The 19,974-nt window shown below is 48.9% G+C and overlaps 1 protein-coding gene across 1 annotated transcript in view; it reads right to left on the bottom strand.

The window, feature by feature from the left end:
- vav3a (vav 3 guanine nucleotide exchange factor a) overlaps positions 1-19,974 on the bottom strand; it is a 190,641-nt gene that overhangs the window by 26,442 nt on the left and 144,225 nt on the right. The window contains 3 exon segments of the mRNA XM_078560624.1: positions 78-143; positions 6,468-6,604; positions 19,897-19,942. Of these exon segments, the coding sequence (XP_078416750.1) occupies positions 78-143; positions 6,468-6,604; positions 19,897-19,942 (249 nt within the window).

Genomic DNA, 19,974 nt, shown 5'->3' with positions numbered 1-19,974 from the left:
CTTACTAACTCATTAAACCTCTCAGACACTGCCCTGTGAAAAGGATAATGGTGAAGGGTGAAATGTGTTTTACTTACACAGGGTAAGGGTTTCACCGAGTGACTTGGAAAGAATCCAATTTGTCTCGTTGTCAGATTTTTGCCCTGAAACAAGGACGGAGATTTTTAACTCATACAGAGAGTCAGAAACCCGCTCACACACCCCACACAACACCCCACACACACCACCCCACACACCCACACAACACCCCACACACACCACCCCACACACCCACACAACACCCCACACACACCACCCCACACACCCACACACCCACACAACACCACACACCCACACACCACACAACACCCCACACACACCACCCCACACACCCACACACCCACACAACACCACCCCACACACACCCCACACAACACCCCACACACCCACACACCCACACACGAACTACCACCCCACACACCCACACACCCACACAACACCCCACACACACCACCCCACACACCCACACAACACCCCACACACACCACCCCACACACCCACACACCCACACACCACACACCCACACACCCACACAACACCACACACCCACACACCACACAACACCCCACACCCACACACCCACACACCACACAACACCCCACACACCCACACACCCACACAACACCCCACACACACCACCCCACACACCCACACAACACCACACAACCCCACACACCACACAACACCACACACCCACACACCCACACACCCACACACCACACAACACCCCACACACCACACACCAACCCACACAACACCCCACACACCACCCCACACACCCACACAACACCCCACACAACACCCCACACACCCACACACCCACACACGAACTACCACCCCACACACCCACACACCCACACAACACCCCACACACCCACACACCCACACAACACCCCACACACCCACACACCCTCACAACACCCCACACCACCCACACAACACACACCCACACACCACACCCCACCCCACACCCCACACCCACACCACACACCCCACCCCACACACCCACACAACACCCCACACACACCACCCCACACACCCACACAACACCCCACACACACCACCCCACACACCCACACACCCACACACCCACACAACACCACACACCCACACACCACACAACACCACACACCCACACACCCACACACCCACACACCCACACACCACACACCCACACACCACACAACACCCCACACCCACACACCCACACAACACCACACAACACCCCACACAACACCCCACACACCACACACCAACCCACACAACACCCCACACACCACCCCACACACCCACACAACACCCCACACAACACCCCACACACCCACACACACCCACACACCCACACAACACCCCACACACCCACACACCCACACAACACCCCACACACCCACACACCCACACAACACCCCACACACCCACACAACACACACCCACACACCACACCCCACCCCACACCCCACACCCACACCACACACCCCACCCCACACACCCACACCACACCCCACACAACACCCCACACAACACCCCACGCCACACACCCACACAACACCCCACACAACCCCACGGCACACACCCACACACCCACACACCACCCACACCACACACCCACACCCCACCCCACACACCACCCCACACCACACACCCACACACCACCCCACACCACCCCACACCACACAACACCCCACACCCACACACCACCCCACACCACACACAGCATTCAAATGCCCGATTGCCCCCCGATATCCCAAATCACTTCATAGTCAGTGAAGTCGCTTTTGAAGTTAGAGCCATAGAATGGTTACAGCACAGATGGAGGCCATTTGGCCCATTGTGTCATGGTAGCTCTAAGGGAAACTCTGCTAGTCTCACTCCCCTGTAGCTTTTTCCTTGTAGCCCTGCCAATCTTTTCTCCTCAAGTATGCTTTTGAAAGCCTCAACTGAACCTCCCTCCTTCACACTCTTAGGCAGTGCATTCCAGATCCTCACCACTCACTGCACAGAAATGTTTCTGCTCATGTCACCTCTGGTTCTTTTGCCAATTGCCTTAAATCTGTGTACTCTGGTTTAAAATTCTCCACTAATGTGAACAGTTTCTCCCTATCTACCCTGTCTCAACCCTTCAAGGTTTTGAACACCTCTATCAAATCTCCTCTTCTCCAGGGAAAACACTCCCCAATCTTTCTACACAACTGAAGTTCCTCATACCTGGGACCATATTCTCATGAATCTTTCCTGCACCCTTACTAATACCTTCATATCATTTCTAAAGTGTGTACCCAGAACCCAACACAATACTCCAGTTGAGGTTGAAGCAGTGTTTTTCACAGATTTATCATAACCTCATTGCTTTTGTACTCTATGCCTCTTATGTATAACGCCCAGGATTCTGTACGCTTTATAATTCCGCTTTCATTATCTATCCTGCCACATTCAACAATTTGTGCACATATACCCCCAGGTCCCTCTGCTCCTGCACCCCCTTTAGAATTGTATCCTGTATTTTAAATTGTCTCTCCTTATTGTTCCAATTTATCACTTCACATTTCTCTGCATTAATCACAGTATCACAGAATCTCTACAGTGCAGAAGGAGGTCATTCGGTCCATCGAGTCTGCACTAATTCTCTGAAAGAGCATTCATCCTAGTCCCAATCCCCTGCCTTATCCCCGTAGCCTTGCACATTCTCTCTTTTCAAGTAGCAATCCAATTCTCTTTCGATTACTTCGATTGAACTTGCTTCCACCACCCTTTCAGGAAGTTTGTTCCAGACTCCAACCACCCAAAATGGGTGAAATAAAATTTCCTCACATCACATTTACTCATTTTTCCAATTATTTTGAATCTGTGCCCTCTCGCTCTTGATTCTGTACTGAGTGGGAACCGTTTCTCACTATTTAGCCTGCCTATACCCCTCAGGATTTCGAATGCCTCCATCAAGTCTCCTCTCAGCCTTCTTTTCTCCAATGATAAAGTAAATTTCATCCCTTGTTTGTCCACCCATTCCACCAGCCAGTCTATAGCTTCTTGAAGTTTCTCACTATCTTCCTCATAATTCACAATAATTTCAAGTTTTGTATCATCTGTCAATTTTGAAATTGTGACTTATACACCCACAACTAGATCATTAATATATATCAGGAACTGCAAGAGTCCCAAAACTGGCCCCTGGGGAACTCCACTACAAACCTTCCTCCAGTCTGAAAAGCAACTATTAACCACTACTCTCTGTTTCCTGTCACTCAGCCAACTCTGTATCCATGTTGCAACCGTCCCTTTTACTCTACAGGCTGCAACTTTGCTGACAAAACTGAGATAAGGCACTTTATCAAACACCTTTTGGGAGTGCATGCACAGCACATCAACCGCATTACCCTCATTAACTCTATGCATTACTTCATCGAAAAACTCAATCAAGTTAGCAAGCCTTCCTTAGTTAATCCACACTTGTCCCAGTGATTTTGACTATTGTTTTTTAAAACCTTTCCAAACACCAAAGTTAAACTAACTGGCCTACAGTTGCTGGGTTTATCATAACACCCCTTTTTTTGAACAAAGCTGGAACATTCGCAATTCTCCAGTCCCCTGGCACCACCCTTTATTCTGAGGGAGAATGAAAGATTGTGGCCAGGGCCGCTGCAATTTCCACTCTCACTCCCCTCAGAATCCTCAGGCACATTGCATCCTGTCCTCGCGACCGATCAACTTTAAGTAAAGCCAGTCTTTCTTTTTTGTTATTTATTCACGGCGTGTGGGCATCGCTGGCAAGGTCTGCGTTTATTGCCCATCCCTAAATGCCCTTCAGAATACATATTCTTTATCAATTTTAATCCATCCAGTGTCTTATCCACCTCCTTTTTCATTACAACTTTGGAAGTATCTCCTTCCTTGGTAAAGACGGATGCAAATTATTCATTTAATGCCCCAGCCATGTCCCCTGCCTCCATGTGTAAATCCCCTTTTTGGTCCCTAGTAGGCACTACTCCTCCTTTTTCTATTTATATGCCTGTAGACGACTTTGGGATTCCCTTTTGCGTTAGCTGCCAGTCTCTTCTCATACTCTCTTTACTTCTCTTATTGTTTATCACTTCCCCTCTGAGCTTTCTATATTTGGTCTGGTTCTCCCTTGTATTATCCACCTGACATCTGTCACACTCACCTTTTCTTCTTCATCTAACTCTCTATCTCTTTCACCATCCAGGGAGCTCTGGGTTTGTTTGTTTGACCTTCCCCCCTCATGGGAATGGGCCTCGACTGCCCCTGAAACGTCTCCTCTTTAAAGGCTGCCCATTGTTCCATTAGGGTTTTGCTGCCAATCTTTGATTCCACTTTACCTGGGCGAGATCCATATTCAATCCATTGAAATTTACCCTCCCCCAGTTCATTAATCTTACTCTGGATTGCTCCTTGTCCTTTTCCATAGTCAACCTAAACCTGATGATACAATGATCACTGTTCCCTAACTGTTCTCCTATTGACGCTTGATCCACCTCCCAGCTCGAGCAGAGTCTCCTTTCTCATTGGACTGGAACAGACTGCGGTAGAAAATTCTCCTGAACACACTCGAGGAACTCTTGCCCCTCTCTGCCCCGGCACTATTACTATTCCAGTCTATATTTGGATAATAAAAGTCTCCCATTTTAACTATGCATAGTTTTTGCGCCTCTCTGTAATTTTCTTGAAAACTTGTTTCTCTGGATCTTTCCCATTAGTTGGTGACCTGTAGATGACACCGAGCAATGTAATGCTACCACCATTGTTCGTTATTTCTAACCAAATAGATTCTGTCTTTGACCCCTCCCTGATATTCCCTCTCTCCAGCACTTTAATATTATCCATAATCAATTCTGCTGTTTAGTCATGCCTTTTATGAAGGAAACATGTCAGCCAATTGGTGCACAGCAAGATTCCACAAACTATAATGTTATAATAACTGAATGAGCTGAGTGATATACATTGGCAGATAAATATTAGCCAGGACACTGGAGAGAGCTTCACAGCTCTCCTTCGAATATTTTCATGGGTTCTTTAACACAATCCCCTGGGGCAGATGAGCCTCAGTTTAGCATCTCACCTGAAACATGCCATCTCCAACAGCGCAGCACTCTCTAAGTAATGACCCTCTGACAGTGCGGCACTCCCTCAGTAATGACCCTCTAACAGTGCAGCACTAGCTCAGTACTGACCCTCTAACAGTGCAGCACTCCCTCAGTACTGACCACCTGACAGTGCAGCACTCCCTCAGTAGTGACACTCTGACAGTGCAACACTCCCTCAGTACTGACCCCCTGACAGTGCAGCACTCCCTCAGTACTGACCCTCTGACAGCACGGTACTCCCTCAGTACTGACCCTCTGACAGTGCAGCACTCCCTCAGTACTGACCCCCTGACAGTGCAGCACTCCCTCAGTACTGACCCCCTGACAGTGCAGCACTCCCTCAGTACTGACCCCCTGACAGTGCAGCACTCCCTCAGTACTGACCCCCTGACAGTGCAGCACTCCCTCAGTACTGACCCTCTGACAGTGCAGCACTCCCTCAGTACTGACCCCCTGACAGTGCAGCACTCCCTCAGTACTGACCCCCTGACAGTGCAGCACTCCCTCAGTACTGACCCCCTGACAGTGCAGCATTCCCTCAGTACTGACCCCCTGACAGTGCAGCACTCCCTCAGTACTGACCCCCTGACAGTGCAGCACTCCCTCAGTACTGACCCCCTGACAGTGCAGCACTCCCTCAGTACTGACCCCCTGACAGTGCAGCACTCCCTCAGTACTGACCCCCTGACAGTGCAGCACTCCCTCAGTACTGACCCTCTGACAGTGCAGCACTCCCTCAGTACTGACCCTCTGACAGTGCAGCACTCCCTCAGTACTGACCCCCTGACAGTGCAGCACTCCCTCAGTACTGACCCTCTGACAGTGCAGCACTCCCTCAGTACTGACCCTCTGACAGTGCAGCACTCCCTCAGTACTGACCCTCTGACAGTGCAGCACTCCCTCAGTACTGACCCTCTGACAGTGCAGCACTCCCTCAGTACTGACCCTCTGACAGTGCAGCACTCCCTCAGTAATGACGCTCCGACAGTGCAGCACTCCCTCGGTACTGACCCTCTGACAGTGCAGCACTCCCTCAGTACTGACCCTCTGACAGTGCAGCACTCCCTCAGTAATGACGCTCCGACAGTGCAGCACTCCCTCAGTAATGACGCTCCGACAGTGCAGCACTCCCTCAGTACTGAATTGAGACTGTTCTCTTTGATTTTGGGCTGAAATCTCTGGAGTGAGGCTTAAATGCAGAACCTTCTGACATACTGGTGACAGCAGAATCCAATGAGACACGACTGACATTCTCATCTTGTAATCTGTGATGTTCTAACGGACAAGAGCCACTTTCTCCATATTTGTCCTGCTGTGCAGGGTTATGCCTACCTCCCACCAGGTATAGTGAGCCTCGGCACGGACAACCTCGATAATGTCTCCGAGCTGAATGTGTAAAGGTGGTCCGGTGTATGGAGGAGGCTGAGGGCTCCCATTGTATCGCTTCACCACTTGCATCTTTGGTAATCCTGGAAACAGAAAGCTGGTTACATCAGGTGCTGCAGAATCATAGAATATTTAAAGCACAGGAGGAGGCCATTCAGCCCAATTTGTCTGTGTTGGCCCTCTGCAAGAGCAATTCACCTCATGCTATTCCCCCACCTTGCCCCCTGTAGCACCTTTTCAGATAAAGATTCAATTCCCTTTTGGAAGCTTTGATTGACCCTGACTCCACCACACTCTCAGACAGAGAATTCCAGACCCTAACCACTCGATTGACCCTGTCTCCACCACACTCTCAGACAGAGAATTCCAGACCCTAACCACTCGATTGACCCTGTCTCCACCACACTCTCAGGCAGTGTATTCCAGATCCTAACCACTCGATTGACCCTGTCTCCCCCACACTCTCAGGCAGCGCATTCCAGACCCTAACCACTCGATTGACCCTGTCTCCACCACACTCTCAGACAGTGCATTCCAGACCCTAACCACTCGATTGATCCTGTCTCCACCACACTCTCAGACAACGCATTCCAGATCTTAAACACTTGCTGTGCACAAATGTTTCTCATGCTTTTTGCCATTGTCTCTTTTGCCAATTACTTTAAATCTGTGTCATCAATTTCTCAATCTTTCCACCAATGGAAACAGTTTCTCCCTTTCTAACCTGTCCAGACCCCTCAAGATTTTTAATACTTCTATCACATCTCCTCTCAACCTTCTCTTCTCCAAGGAAACAATGACAACTTCTCCAAACTATCTTGGTGAGTGAAGTTCCTCATGCCTGGAACCATTCTTGTGAATCTTTTCCGCACTCTCTCCAATGCCTTCACATTCTTCCTAAAGTGCGGAGCCCAGAGCTGGATGCAGTACTCCAGCTGAGACCGAACTAGTGTCATATACAAGTGTAACATAACCTCCTTACTCTTGTACTCTATGACCCTATTAATAAAGCCCAGGATCCTTCCTGCTTTATTAGCCTGTCCTGCCATCTTCAATGACATATACCCCCAGCTCCCTCTGTTCCTGCACCCCCTTTAGCGTTGTGCCTTTTATTTTATATTGTCTCTCCATGTTCTTCCCACCAAAATGATTCACTTCATTTTTCTCCACATTGAACTTCATTTGCCACCTGTCTGTCCATTTCACCACCCCTGTATGTCCTTCTGAAGTTCTGCACTATCCTCTTCACAACTCACAATGCTTCCAAGTTTTATAACACCTGCAAATTTTGAAACTGTTCCCTGCATACCAAGGTCCCGATCATTTATATATATCAGGAAAAGCAAGGGTCCCATCACTGACCCCTGGGGAACTCCACTGGAAACATTCCTCCAGCCCAAAAAACATCCATTAATCACTGCTCTTTGTCTCCCGACACTCAGCCATTTCCACGCCCATGTTGCTACTGTCCCTTTTATTCTAGGAGCTATAATGTTTCTCACAAAGTCTGTTGTATCAAATGCCTTCTGGAAGTCCATATACACCACATCAACAGCATTGCCCTCATCAACCTTCACCATTACCTCTTCAAAAAACTCCAGCAAGTCAGTTAAACACAATTTTCCCTTAACAAATTCATGCTGACTTACTTAATTAACCCACATTTTACCATGTGACTATTAATTTTGTCCCAAACTATTATTTCTAGAAGTTTCCCCACCACTGAGGTTGAACTGACCAGCCTGCAGTTGCTGGGTTAATCCTAACAGCCTTTTTTGAACAAGGGGGTAACTTTTGCAATTCTCCAGTCCTCTGGGACCAGCCCTGAGTCTAAGGAAGATGGAAACATTATGGCCATTGCCCCTGCAATTTCCGATCTCGCTTCCCTCGCTATCCTTGGATGCATCTCATCTGGTCCCAGTGCCTTGTCACCTTTAAGTACAGAGAGCCAATCTGATACCTCCTCCTCATCAATTTTAAACCCTTCGAGTGTCTGAATTACTTCTTCTTTCACCATGACCTGAGCATCACCTCCCTCCTTGGTAATGCCAGCTGCGAAGTATTCATTTAATACCTCAGCCATGCCCCCGACTCCATGTGTAAATCCCCTCCCTGGTCTCTAATTGGCCCTACTCCTCCTTTTATACTCTTTTACTGTTTGTAGCCTGTAGAAGACTTTGAGATTCCCCTTTATGTTAGCTGCCAGTCTCTTCTCATACTCCCTCTTTGCTTCTCTTATTTGCTTTCAATTGCCTTCTGAACCTCCCATATTCAGTTCTCGCTTGCATTATCCACCTGACACCTGTCATAAACACACTTTCTCTGTTTCATTTTACCCTCTATCTCTTCTGCAATCCAGGCAGCTCTGGATTTGTTTCCCTATCTTTCCCCTTCGTCGGAACATGCCTTGGCTGTACTTGAACTTTCTCTTCTTTAAATGTAGCCCGTTGTTCAGTTACAGTTTTCCTGCTAATCTTTGATTCTAATGTCTCTGGGCTAAATCCATTCTCACCCCATTGAAGTTAGCTTTTCCTTCAGTTAAATATTCTAACTGTGATTGTCCGTTGTCCTTTTCCATAGTCAGCCTAAACCTTACGATGCAACGATCACTGCCCCTTAAATGTTCTCCCTCTGACATTTGATCCACTTGGCCCACCTCATTTACAAGAACAATGTCCATCAGTGCATCCTTTCTCATTGGACTGGACACAGACTGCTATAGCAAATTCTCCTGAACACACTCGAGGGGCTGTTATCCCTCTCTGCCCTTTACGCTGCTGATATCCCAGTTTATTGCAGGATTTTCCAGTCCTGCTGTAAATCAATGGGCTTTTGGCTGCCTGTCCAAAAGTTCCGTTCCCACCCATAGCGGTTCCCACCACAGGCCGGACCGGAAAATCTGCCCTATATTTGGATAATTAAAATCCCCCATCTTAACGACGCGATAATTTTTGCACTTCTTTGTAATTTTCTTCCAAATCTGTTCCTCTACATCCTTCCCACTCGTTGGTGGCTCATAGGCTACACAGAGCAATGTAACTGCACCTTTTTGTTCCTGAGCTGTTAGGAACTAGAGATGGTTTACTAAGTTGTATGTATGTTTGTGTGTGTGTTAGGGATAAGGTGTATCTCTAAGTTCAGGTTTAATTTGCATTTCTGTATTTGTGTGTTAAGAAAGGGGGAGCTTGAGATTTAGTTTAATTTTAAAACTTGTCTCAAGTTTGTGGGCTTGTTTGCACACCTTGTGTTTTTAAATGAGGTTTTATGACTTTTGAAGTTGTTTAGGAAAGTTAAAACAATGTAGAAAACTGGGCTGTTGCCTAGAAACAGGGGACCTACACAGAGAGACACAGATAATCATTTTGAGTTCAGTTGGTGATTCTGGTCTAAGGTGAAGGGAGCAGTTTAATCTCCCTCTAGCTAGATATACTAGCAGGCCACTGAGCAAAATAAGTCTAAGAATCTTAGATGAGTTGCTCTAAAGTTAAAGTAACAGTGAATGTCGAGTGAGTTTTGGGTCTCAAGGGAGACACAAACATGTCAATAGTTTACTGGGACAGGGAACTGCAGGGAGCAGGTCCTAAGGAAAAAGAGAACTGTTCCAAGAAGACTTCTAGCCAATGGAATAACAGGAGTTTGGAAAAGGTCCTGTTAAGTGAAGTTAAGAGTGGGGAGCAGAGGAAGGCTCCAAGCTTAAAGGGAAAAACCTGCAGGACGCAGACTTAAAGCAAAATAGGCCTGCAAGAAGTCAGAAGACCCGAGGAGACAGCCAGAGGTTGGTGACTCCTTGGGCGGGCCTGTGAAGCAGTGGTGTTCTGTTGACTGCTGAGCATTTGAGAGAGAGGGTGTGTAAGGAAGTTTGAATGTATGTGACGATCCAGGGGAGAGGAACATCAGAGGGAGAGAGTTCAAATCCCTGGAGGTGAATCCTTGTGGAATGGGGCTGAGAGAAAGCAGTGTTTGGGAGAAGATTCCAAAGCGGGTTCTTTGAGAGTGGAGATTGGAAACATAGAGTTCGGTGAGGCCAGTTGGCTCACAGTGTGACAAGCGTCTGGGGAGTTAAGGAGGGATCCATAGCATCTGGTTGGGGTGGCATCTGTCACTTGGTTGTAGAGTGCGGTGTGTCTGACCACAGGTCGTCTATTGGTTTACATGGACTGTGTATTTGCTGTGAACTTGAGAGTATAAGAGCTTTTGTAACTTGTGTTATATTTACAAATCTGTACATATCTGTAAAGGTATAGTTGTGGGTGAAGAAATATTGTAATATAGTTCATCTTTTTTCATTTAATAAATGTTTTATTCATGTGTTTGAAGTTCATTAGCTGACTCCTGTCACTCTGTTCAGTAGCCACCCTCCACATTTCTAAACAAAAAATAAGAAAGGATCTTCCAAGCCGGGTTCTGCCCAGGGGTCCGATTTATCCAGTAGTAACATCCTCTGTGATCAGAATATAGCTCTAGCCAAATAGATTCTGTCCTTGACCCCTCTGGAACATCCTCTCTCTCTAGTACAGCAATGTTTCCCTTACTCAATACTGCCATCCCTCCTCCTTTCCTGAATACCTCATATCCAGGAATATTTAACATCCAGAACTGCCCTTCCTTGAGCCAGATCTCTGTTATAGCCATTACATCATATTTCCACATGATAATCTGCATCTCCAGTCACCAATTTTCTTTACCACACTCTGTGCAGTTACAGATATGCACAGTAACCCTAATTTAGATTGTATTACTTTCCCTCTTGCACTGAATCCACCTAATACCTTATTATTTCCTACTCTCATGCTATCTTTCTCTCCCGATATTCATTGCACCTGATTCTCTACAATTACCTCCTGGTCCTGCACCCCTGCCAAGTTAGACAAAGTGATGTAGCTGAGTTACACATTCAAGTTGTTAAACATTCCCTGTCTTCCCATGTGACCCCCTTTCATTCCCAGAGCTAATCCTGTATCAGTGAATTCTTACATTAGAGTGTCACAAAACAGCAAATGGGTCAAATACAGAAGCAGAACTGGATTAAATACAACCAAATCATTCATAAAATTAAAACTGGGTCAATCATAAATCAGCCATGAACCAATCACAAAGCATGAAATTGATCAGCAACAAAACTGCAACTGGATCTAAGTCAAAAGATTCAGTGAGAAACGGAGACTTCATCACAAAGTGCAAATTGGATTAAACATAAACCAGGTAGCGGGACATTCACAGAATTAGAATTAGATCAATTACAAATGAAGAACTGGATCAATAACAAAGGACTGGGACTAGGTTCACTGCTAAATAGGAGTAGTACCAATTACAAAGAGCAGACAGAGCGATTAGAAAACCTGGGACCAAAGTTAGAACAAATCAGGAAGCATCTTAAACCCGGGAGTTCACTGCCAGAAATGAGCCAATAACATCTCGGTGACCCTCCGGCGGGAATTTTCTGTCCTTGTTGGCATCGGGCGTCATGGTGGCCATGAGCGGACATTATGCAAGAAGGTCAAAAACCCGTTTGCGATCATCTATTCCACACGTCAATGGCCGGCCACGTCAGAGACATCATTTTAACACATCTGCATTTACTTACAAGCCCTGCTCACCAGAATCATCCTCCCACCTCAAATTTACCGCACACATTGGCGGGAAAACACGCCAGTCCAGAACACGTCAGGGCAAGTGTGACATGCGGAAGTCGGGACTTAGCGTTGGGGCCTTGTTCAGATTGCGGACATCCAAGGAGCAGAAGCTGCTGGAGCCCCACAGCTACCGGACGCTGGAGCGACACGTGCATCGCCTGCTGGGTGGATTCTCATGGACATGGATCCACCATGAAGCAGCTCACGGAAAGTGGGAGGTCTCCATCGATGCTTCAGGTCTGATTCGGGGCATCTCAGTCTTGGCCATGGGCTGCTATGGGTGATCAGCGAGGGAGAGGGAGAGGAAAATCCAGCTGTGAGTGGGAGAGGAAGGCCTAGGTTTGACTGGGAGAGGAAGGTGTACCGCGGAGGGGTGAGGTTTGGAGGCAGGAGTGAAGGTGTGGGGGGGTGGCGAGGTTGGAGGGAGGGAGGGAGTACGGGGGAGGTGGGTGTAACAGGGCTAATGCAGAAACTGGGGAGGTAGCTGTAAGAGGGGAGGAAGGTGTAAGGGAAGGAGTTCGGAGGGAGGAAAGAGTGCAGAGGGGGACAGGAGTTCGGAGGGGGGCAGGAGTCCAGGGGGAGGAATGAATCCGGGGGGAGGAAGGAGTCCAGGGGGGAAGAAGGAATTGGGGGGGGGAGGAAGGCATCCAGGGGGAGGAAGGAGTTGGGGGGTGAGCAGGAAGGAGTTTGTAGGGGGGCAGGAGTCCGGGGGCAGGAAGGAGCCCAGGGAGAGGAAGGTGTCCAGAGGGAGGAGAGGGTAAGGGTGGAGAGGGAGCAAGTGGGGGGATGTCCAGGTGAATGTGCAAGGGGGGGCTCTGACAAGTCGATGACTGCCTCCTGGAGGGCGAACTGAGGGCGAGTGTGGTAGGAGGGAACGGTGAGTGTGAGAGGGGCAGAGGGAGCCAGTAAGGTGGGGGATGGGGGGGGGGGGTCAGGGATGGGGGTGGGGGATGGGGTGGGGGGGGGGGCGTCAGGGATGGGGGTGGGGGGGAGGGTGCGATAGTAGCGGTAGAAGGGATGACGGGGGTGGTTGGTGGGGACTCGGAGGCAGACACGGACCCTGGGGGTGGGAAGGGGGAGGTCGGGGGGGTCAGTGTGGATGGGGGATGGGATTCTCGGGAAGGTGGGGAATGTACACGTTCACCTGGACATCCTGGAAAGACAAGGGTTGGGGTTGGTCGGTGCTGGTGGGGAGGTGGAAGGTGAGGCCGGGAGGGTGGGGGTCAACAGTGATGGGGGAAAGGACATGGGTGACTGGGGGAGGGGAAGGTCGGGGGAGCTGACAATATATTTCACTACAACCATCGTCTCAAAAACTAAAGTGGGCGGCGCCTCATGTTGGACGGGCACAGGTGCTGCTGGGAGTGAGGTCAGGGGGTGGGCGGAGAGGCAGGTACGAGGCTCTGAAAGGCCCTGACACACACACACTCCTCCCTCCAGATTCACTCATGGTCAGGCTGTGTGCAGCTGAACTGCTAGTGGGGGTGGGAGGGGGGGGGATGCAGGGGGAGGACTCGTGTACCCTGTCAATGAAGCTGAAAGACACCATTCCACATTATTCAGTGAAAGTGAATACATTTTCAGATTATAAAGTGACAACAAGTGTTCACCCGTGTAACCACTTGTGATAAGAATTTGTTAACTTTTCTAGACCGACCACTTCTTCTAGGTGCCGCCCTGACATCCGCAGCAGGGGTGGAGACAGCCTGTGCTATGGTTGGCTCTGTTGCCTCTGATGACTTCAGACTCTGTCCTATATAGAGCCGTGGCCTTGAGGGTCCCGGCTTCCTTTGGCTGTCCTCCTGTGGACCAGCTGCTCCCTCTGGACGAGGCTGAGAGGGTCACAGGCAAAGGGGGCCCGGGGGGAGAGGGCAGCCTCTGAGATTCCTGAGTGGTTGGCCCAGGGGTGTCCAGCTGCTGCTCCTCCTCCCTTCGGGTGCCCAAGGGCCCAGGCCTGACTCCTTGAGGGGAAGGAGCACCTGGAGGGACATCGAGGTGCCCCATTTCCCTCTCGCGTTGTCACTGCAGGAACTCACCCATGGCTCCAGCGATGGAGTGTGAGTCTGCACACATCTCCGTGTTCTGCTGGACCAGGGTCTCCATGGCGTCTGCCGTCCTTCCCATGAAGATATCCATACGCGCACATGTGGGCACCATTTCATCAGAGAGAAGGTAGACGCACATCTCTGGCTCATGTGCCACTCTGTTGAGGGTTTCCAACAGCTCTGTGTGATACTCCCTGCCTTCTGCTGACTCTCCAGGATGGATTGGAAGGCCGAATCCAGAGGTTTGTCATCTGACTCGGGCCTCACAGATACCTCTTCCCCAGCAGTCCCCCAAGTTCCAGGGAGCTAACTGGAGATGAGGACCTGGATGGAGCTGAGGGACTGGCTGGCTGAGGGTGTCGGTCGCTTGGCAGAGCTCCCTGTGAACCAAAGTAGGGATAATGAGTGCATGGCAGCAGCAGAGTCAGAAACAGGAGAGAGAGAGAACTCATGTTTCCGTTGAGAGAGGGATGATGCGGTGCAGGATCCTCACGTGGGTGTTCGCCGCCGACCTCATCGTCACTGCAGGCACGGTCCATGTCCTCACCAGCCAGCGCGATGGCCGCTCCTCAAAGTGAGTGAGGGGCCTAATGTGGGCCACTCCACCCCTGGTCTGGGACCTCTTCCTGCTGCTCTGAGCCAGCTTCCCCTGCATGGAAACAGACGGAGAGAGTGTGAGCAGGACACATGGCTCTGAGTGGAATGTTTGTGTGGTGAGCGGAGACATGGACAGGATGAGAACCTGAGCCCCAGAGGATATGAGGCTGATGGAGATGTGAGGGTGTGTGTGAGAGTTATTGGTGTTGTCCATTGAGGTGTGACATCCCTGCGGGTGTGTGATGAGTTTGTGAGTGTGTGAGTGATGAGAGTGACGAGAAGAGTGACTTACGGAACAGAGGGGATCATTCATCCTATTGCAGCACTGGGTGACTGTCCCCTTCCGCAGGGCGTTGGCGCTGACCACCACTGCCACCGCTTCCCAGGCTGGATTGGTGACCTTGCTTACTGGTCTTCGGCCAGAGCAGGGCTAGAGGATTATGCGTTGGGCCTTCACTGCATCCAGCAGACACCCGAGGGAGACTTCACTCAATCTGGGGGCAGCACGTTTCCTCCCTTTGGCAGCCACCAGTTCCCAGCAGCTTCCTATCCCCTGGAAGAGAGCGAGCTCTGTGCAGGGGCAGTTTTAAACATGGAGCCTGGATCACTGAAGGTCCGAGGTGACGGCAGGGTGGGTGAATCCTGTTCAGAGGCCTGTTTCCCGGGAATGAATTATTAATGAGTTGAGACGCACTGGGAATGGGGCGATACAGTGTGAAAAGCCACCATTGTGGCTGGTGGGTAAAACATCCTTTCTCCCACCCGCTACTGCACTTGGTGCAAACCTGGCATGAATCTGCTCTGAGTGCTTACGTTATACATTGCTTTGATTCTTTTCCAACTGTTTGGACAAATTCTAACTTGCTCAGGAACATTCCTTCTCCGCTCTGGACCTGCAATTGGATCCTAACTTTACTGAGGACAGAAAGATAGTTGGTATTGTAAACAGTGTAGGTGGGAGCATAAAATTACAAAGAGATATTGAGAGATTAAGTGAAAGGGCAAAACTGTGGCAAATGGATTTCAAGGTAGAGAAATGTGAGCTCATCGATTTTGAATCTAAACAGAATAGAACAGAGCACTTTGTAAATGGTGAAAAGCTGGAAACAGGTGGAGGTCTGGAGACCTGAGGGGGGGTGGGTGGGTGGGGTGGAGTGGAGGGTCCAGGTACACAGATCATTTAAATGTCAAAAACAGGTACAGAAAATAATCAAAAAGGTGAATGAAATACTGGCCTTTCTATCTCGAGGATGCGAATACAAGGGGGTGAGATCCTGCTTCGGGGACACAAAGCCCTGGTTAGAGCACAGCTGGAGGATTGTGAACAGTCTGGGCTCCACACCTCAGGGAGGATGTACTGGCCGTGGAGGGAGTGCAGCACAGATTTACCAGAATGATATCGGGACTATCAGGGTTATGCTACAAGGCGAGATGACACAAGCTTGGAATTTGGAAGGCGCAGGGGTGATTTGATTGATGTTTTAAAGATATTAAGGGGGACAGATAAGGTCGACAGAGAGAAACTGATTCCACTGGTTGGAGAGTTTAGGACTAGGGTGTATAGTCTAAAAATGAGAGCCAGGCATTTCAGGATTGAAATTAGGAAACATATAAAGGATGGGAGAGGTTTGGGACTCTCTTCCTTAAATCAGCAATTGATTCTACATCAATTGTTAATTTTAAATCTGAGATTAATAGATTTTTGTTGTCCAATGTATTAAGGGGTAAGGGTATTGTGTTAGGTCGCAGATCAGCCATGATCACATTAAATAGCAGAGCAGGCTTGAGGGGCTGAATGGACTCCTCCTGTTACTATGTTCCAGCTCTCATTTAAAGTTCTAACCAATCTTGGGAAACTTTGATTAGAAAAACAGAACCATTATTCTTTGTTCTTCAAGTGAAAACATGATTGGAAGGAGAGAGGCAGAATTGCCTGAGTTCACACTCTGTCCAAGCACTGACTCAATGTTTGGCAGTGAGCGAGTTCTCACACTGTACCTGAAACCACAAGTGGCAACAAGTGAAAACAAATTGTGAAATTCAGCAGGAATGTTTGGCTGACTGCGAATAAGATTATATACAGACTGCTCTCTGTGGCATGGTGTGTGTGTGGAAATCATTCCTCTGTTTCCTTCACTCCTCCACTGGTGGCTGTGCCTGCGCTAAGCTCTGGAATTTCCTCCATAAATCTTTCCCTCCTTCTCCCTCGCTCCTCTTTCAAGATGCTCCTCAAAAGCTGCCTCTTTGACCAAGCATTTTGTCACCTGTCCAAATATCTCGTTATGTGGCTGGCTGGAATTCCCAGTCTGGATGAAGCTCCTGTGAACCATCTTGCCGCATTTTATGATGTTAAAGGTGCTATATCAATGCAAGTTGTTCTCTGTCCATTTCTTGAGGAAAAAACTCTGCAGGTTTACAAAACTCCTGGAAATTCAGCAGCATGTCATCCCCCTTGGCCCACATCACCCCATTACTGCCCACACCACAAAGTCCCTGCTCCACATCCCAAAGTATAGCAACAATGGGTGGAGGCCATTCAGCCCCTTGAGTCTGTTTCACCATTCAATTAGATCATCAGGGGGAGGCTATTATGGAGTGGTAATGTAACTGGATGAATAATCTACAGGCCCAGGCTATTGCTCTGGGGTCACGGGTTCAAATCCAACTACAGGAGCTGGTGGAATTTAAATTCAATTGATAAATCTGGATTGAAAGCTAGTCTCAGTATGATGACCATGAAACTATCATCGATTGTTGTAAAAACCCATCTGGTTCACTAATGTCCTTTAGGGAAGGAAATCTGTCATCCTTACCTGGTCTGGCCTACATGTGACTCCAGACCCACAGCCATGTGGCTGAGTCTTCACTGAAATGGCCTAGCAAGCCACTCAGTTGTATAAAACCGCTACAAAGTCCATAAGGTATCAAAACTAGAAACAACAACAGTAAACTCAACCATATCGACCCTGCAAACTCCTCCTTACTAACATCTGGGGACCTGTGCCAAAATTGGGAGAGGTGTCTCACAGACTAGGTAAGCATCAACCTGACATAGTCATCCTCACAGAATCATACCTTACAGATAATGTCCCAGACACCACCATCACCATCCCTGGGTATGTCCTGTCCCACCGGCAGGACAGACCCAGCAGAGGTGGTGCCACAGTGGGTTACAGCGCGCAATTTTCCACATAGCCGGATAGATGCCAGTGTTGTAGCTGTACTGGAACAGCTTGGCTAGAGGTGTGGCAAGTTCTGGAGCTTGAAACTTCAATACTATTGCCGGAATATTGTCAGGGCCCATAGCCTTTGCAGTATCCAGTGCCTTCAGCTGTTTCTTGATATCATGTAGAGTGAATGGAATTGGTTCAGGTATGCCCAGGTATGTCCTATCCACAAAAAACAGGACAATCCAACCCAGCCAATTACCGCCCCATCAGTCTACTCTCCATCAGCAGTAATGGAAGGGGTCATCAACAGTGCTATAGAGTGGCACTTGCTTAGCAATAACCTGCTCATTGATGCCCAGTTTGGATTCCATCAGGGCCACTCAGCTCCTGACCTCATTACAGCCTTGGTTCAAACATGGACAAAAGAGCTGAACTCCTGAGGTGAGGTGAGAGTGACTGCCCTTGACATCAAGGCAGCATTTGACCGAGTGTGGCATCAAGGAGCCCTAGCAAAACTGGAGTCAATGGGAATCAGGGGGAAAACTCTCTGCTGGTTGGAGTCATACCTAGCACAAAGGAAGATGGTTGTGGTTGTTGGAGGTCAATCATCTCAGCTCCAGGACATCACTGCAGGAGTTCCTCAGGATAGTGTCCTCGGCCCAACCATCTTCAGCTGCTTCATCAATGATCTTCCTTCCATCATAAGGTCTGAAGTGGGGATGTTCGCTGATGATTGCACAATGTTCAGCACCATTCATGACTCCTCAGATACTGAAGCAGTCCATGTCCAAATGCAGCAAGACCTGGGCAATATTCAGGTTTGGGCTGACAAGTGGCAAGTAACATTCACGCCACACAAGTGCCAGGCAATGACCATCTCCAACAAGAGAGAATCTAATAATCGGCCCTTAATGTTCAATAGCATTACCATCACTGAATCCCCACTATCAACATCCTGGGGGTTACCATTGATCAGAAACTGAACTGGACTAGCCATATAAATACTGTGGCTACAAGAACAGGTCAGAGGCTAGGAATCCTGTGGTGAGTAACTCACCTCCTAATTCCCCAAAGCCTGTCCACCATCTACAATGCACAAGTTAGGAGTGTGATGGGATACTCCCTCCTTGCCTGGATGAGTTCAGGTCCAATAACATTCAAGAAGCTTTACACCATCCAGGACAAAGCAGTCCGCTTGATTGGCACCACATCCACAAACATTCACTCCCTCCACCACCGACGCACAGTAGCGGCCGTGTGTACCATCTACAAGATGCATTGCAGGAACTGATGAAGGCTCCTTAGACAGCACCTTCCAAACCTACGACCTATATCACTTGGAAGGACAAGGGCAGCAGATAAATGGGAACACCACCACCTGGAATTTCCACTCCAAGTCACTCACCATCCTGACTTGGAAATATATCGCCCTTCCTTCATTATTGCTGGGTCAAAATCCTGGAACTACCTTCCTAACAGCACTGTGGGTGTACCTACACCACATGGACTGCAGCGGTTCAAGGGCAATTAGGGATGGGCAAGAAATGCCAGCCTTGTCAATAATACCCTCAACCCAGAAAGCAGTATTTTAAACAAAGAATTACAGTAACTTAGTGCTGACCATCTGACAGTGCAGCACTCCCTCAGTACTGACCCTCTGACAGTGCAGCACTCCCTCAGTACTGACCCTCTGACAGTGCAGCGCTCCCTCACTACTGACCCTCCAACAGTGCAGCACTCCCTCAGTACTGACCCTCTGACAGTGCAGCACTCTCTCAGTGCTGGCCCTCTGACAGTGCAGCACTCCCTTGGGACTGACCCTCCAACAGTACAGCACTCCCTCAGTACTCCCCAGAACATTACGTGTCTTTAATCCATGAGGAACCAACACAAACACAGCGAGTGACTGCCAACAGAAAATTGAACTCACCTGGGTCCGAGTGTCTGCTATGGCTCTTGTGTCCATTGAACCATTTCTGCATTCAAGGACAGGAAAGAGACACTATTA

The sequence above is a fragment of the Cetorhinus maximus genome, chromosome 17, assembly GCF_964194155.1.
Source record: "Cetorhinus maximus chromosome 17, sCetMax3.hap1.1, whole genome shotgun sequence".
In the NCBI taxonomy this organism is placed as follows: domain Eukaryota; kingdom Metazoa; phylum Chordata; class Chondrichthyes; order Lamniformes; family Cetorhinidae; genus Cetorhinus; species Cetorhinus maximus.
This window is presented reverse-complemented; position numbering and strand designations above follow the sequence as displayed.